The sequence below is a fragment of the Sphaeroforma arctica genome (assembly GCF_001186125.1).
Source record: "Sphaeroforma arctica JP610 unplaced genomic scaffold supercont1.5830, whole genome shotgun sequence".
Lineage (NCBI taxonomy): Eukaryota > Ichthyosporea > Ichthyophonida > Sphaeroforma > Sphaeroforma arctica.
The window spans coordinates 1-1,834 of NW_014034728.1; the positions used below are offsets into that span (position 1 = coordinate 1).

General features: G+C 38.3%; 1 protein-coding gene across 1 annotated transcript; it reads right to left on the minus strand.

Annotated features, from left to right (window-relative positions):
• Nucleotides 1-30: 30 nt before the first annotated feature.
• Nucleotides 31-1,795, minus strand: SARC_15254 (hypothetical protein; the record flags this gene model as incomplete). Its single annotated transcript, XM_014290620.1, has 3 exons — nt 31-173; nt 1,273-1,388; nt 1,712-1,795. Coding segments are annotated over 3 exons (343 nt in total), but the record flags the coding sequence as incomplete, so codon positions are not given.
• Between the last annotated feature and the right edge of the window lie 39 nt (nt 1,796-1,834).

Consider the following 1,834-nt stretch of genomic DNA (forward strand, 5'->3'; position numbering starts at 1 on the left):
TATATTCAACACCCACACCCACCCACCCACCTGTGTCCATGATGAGGTCCACAATGCCAATGACCCCACTGAGCGGAGTTCTGAGTTCGTGTGTCATGTGTCCCAGGAACTTTGTCTTCGCCTTGTTGGCCCTCTCTGCCTGACCAATGGCATCTTTCAGAGCCTTCTGGTAGCTGAGGGAGGACAAGAGTACAATGGCATGTGTCATTTCAATTGGAGTTGTTTAGATAGTACAATGACAGGTCAATTGGGGTTTTAGGGTTTTTAGGGTTTTGATAGGACGTGGACTGAATGTGTTCTGTCATGACATGTTCCAATGTCAGCCGATTAGAACCCTAAAACCCTTAGAAAACAATGAAACATGGACCAAAGGTTCAATGTCATGATATGAGCCAATAGCCTTGTTTAGTATCCTGTGGCACGAGGGGCCCATAAGTGCGTATGTGGCCTCTAAGATAACTTATAACACATAACTTATAAGATATCTTATAAGATAACATATGAGATAACTTATAAGGTAACTTATAAGATAACTTTTAAGATATCTTATAAAACAAATTATTAGATAATTTATCTGATAACTTATAAGATAACTTATAAGATAACCTATACGATAACTTATAAGATAACTTATGAGATAACTTATAAGATAACTTATAAGATAACTTATACGATAACTAATCAGATAACTAATGAGATAACTGATAAGATCACCTATAATATAACTTATAAGATAACCTATGAGATAACTTATAAGATAACCTATAAGATAACTTATAAGATAACTTATACGATAACTTATAAGATAACTTATAAGATAACTTATAAGATAACGTATAAGATAACTAATCAGATAACTTATCAGATAACTGATAAGATCACCTATAATATCACGTATCAGATAACTTATACGATAACTTATAACTTATAAGATAACTTATATGTTAACTTATAAGGTAAACATATAAGATAGCTTATAAGATAACTTATAAGATAACTTATAAAAGATAACTCATAGGATAACTTATAGGACAACTTATATGATAACGCATAAGATATAACTAATAATAGATAACATATAAGATAACTTATAACAGAGGTTTGCCCATAGGCACTATCCTGCCAGGATCCGCAGCTTGCACAGATGGGCGTTGTGGGCTGCCACGTGATATGAAGTACAATTGAAACGTATGCACGGGTGCTATACAATGGGAGGGTGTGGGAGACTCAGGTGTGAAGTGTGAAGTGTCAAGTGTCAATCTTGCTACATACTAGTACTGCTTGGTGAAGTTTTCTATGGCGAAGAGTATACCCGTTCCCCTTCGCACGGGACACGGACTGGCGCTGACAGTCAGGTGCATGGTATGTCCATCTACAGTCACTGTGCCCTAAAAAGGCAAATCAGGCGCGCAAACGGTAGTTAGATAAGATCATAGTAACGGACCAGGCCGCACTGGTAATGAAACGGTTCAATGGGCATAGCACAAAGACATGACGAATACGTTATACGCTTATAAGCTCAGTGACAGAACACATGCAACAAAGACATGGCAAATACGTTAAACGCTTTTAAGCTCAGTGACAGAGCACATGCAACAAAGACATTGCAAATACGTTAAACGCTTACATGCTCAGTGACAAAGCACATACAACAACGAACACAGCACTACACTAACAGCAGCTAACCGTACTACCAGCTAACAGTACTCACATTCTTCTCAAAGCTTTCGAGTTCCTGCGCAAAGAGCTTGGCGGTGTGGGTGGCTATCTCGTCATTCTGGTCCATCAACCGCATCAGCCACTGATAAGCCTAAACGAACAAGTGAGTGAGCGA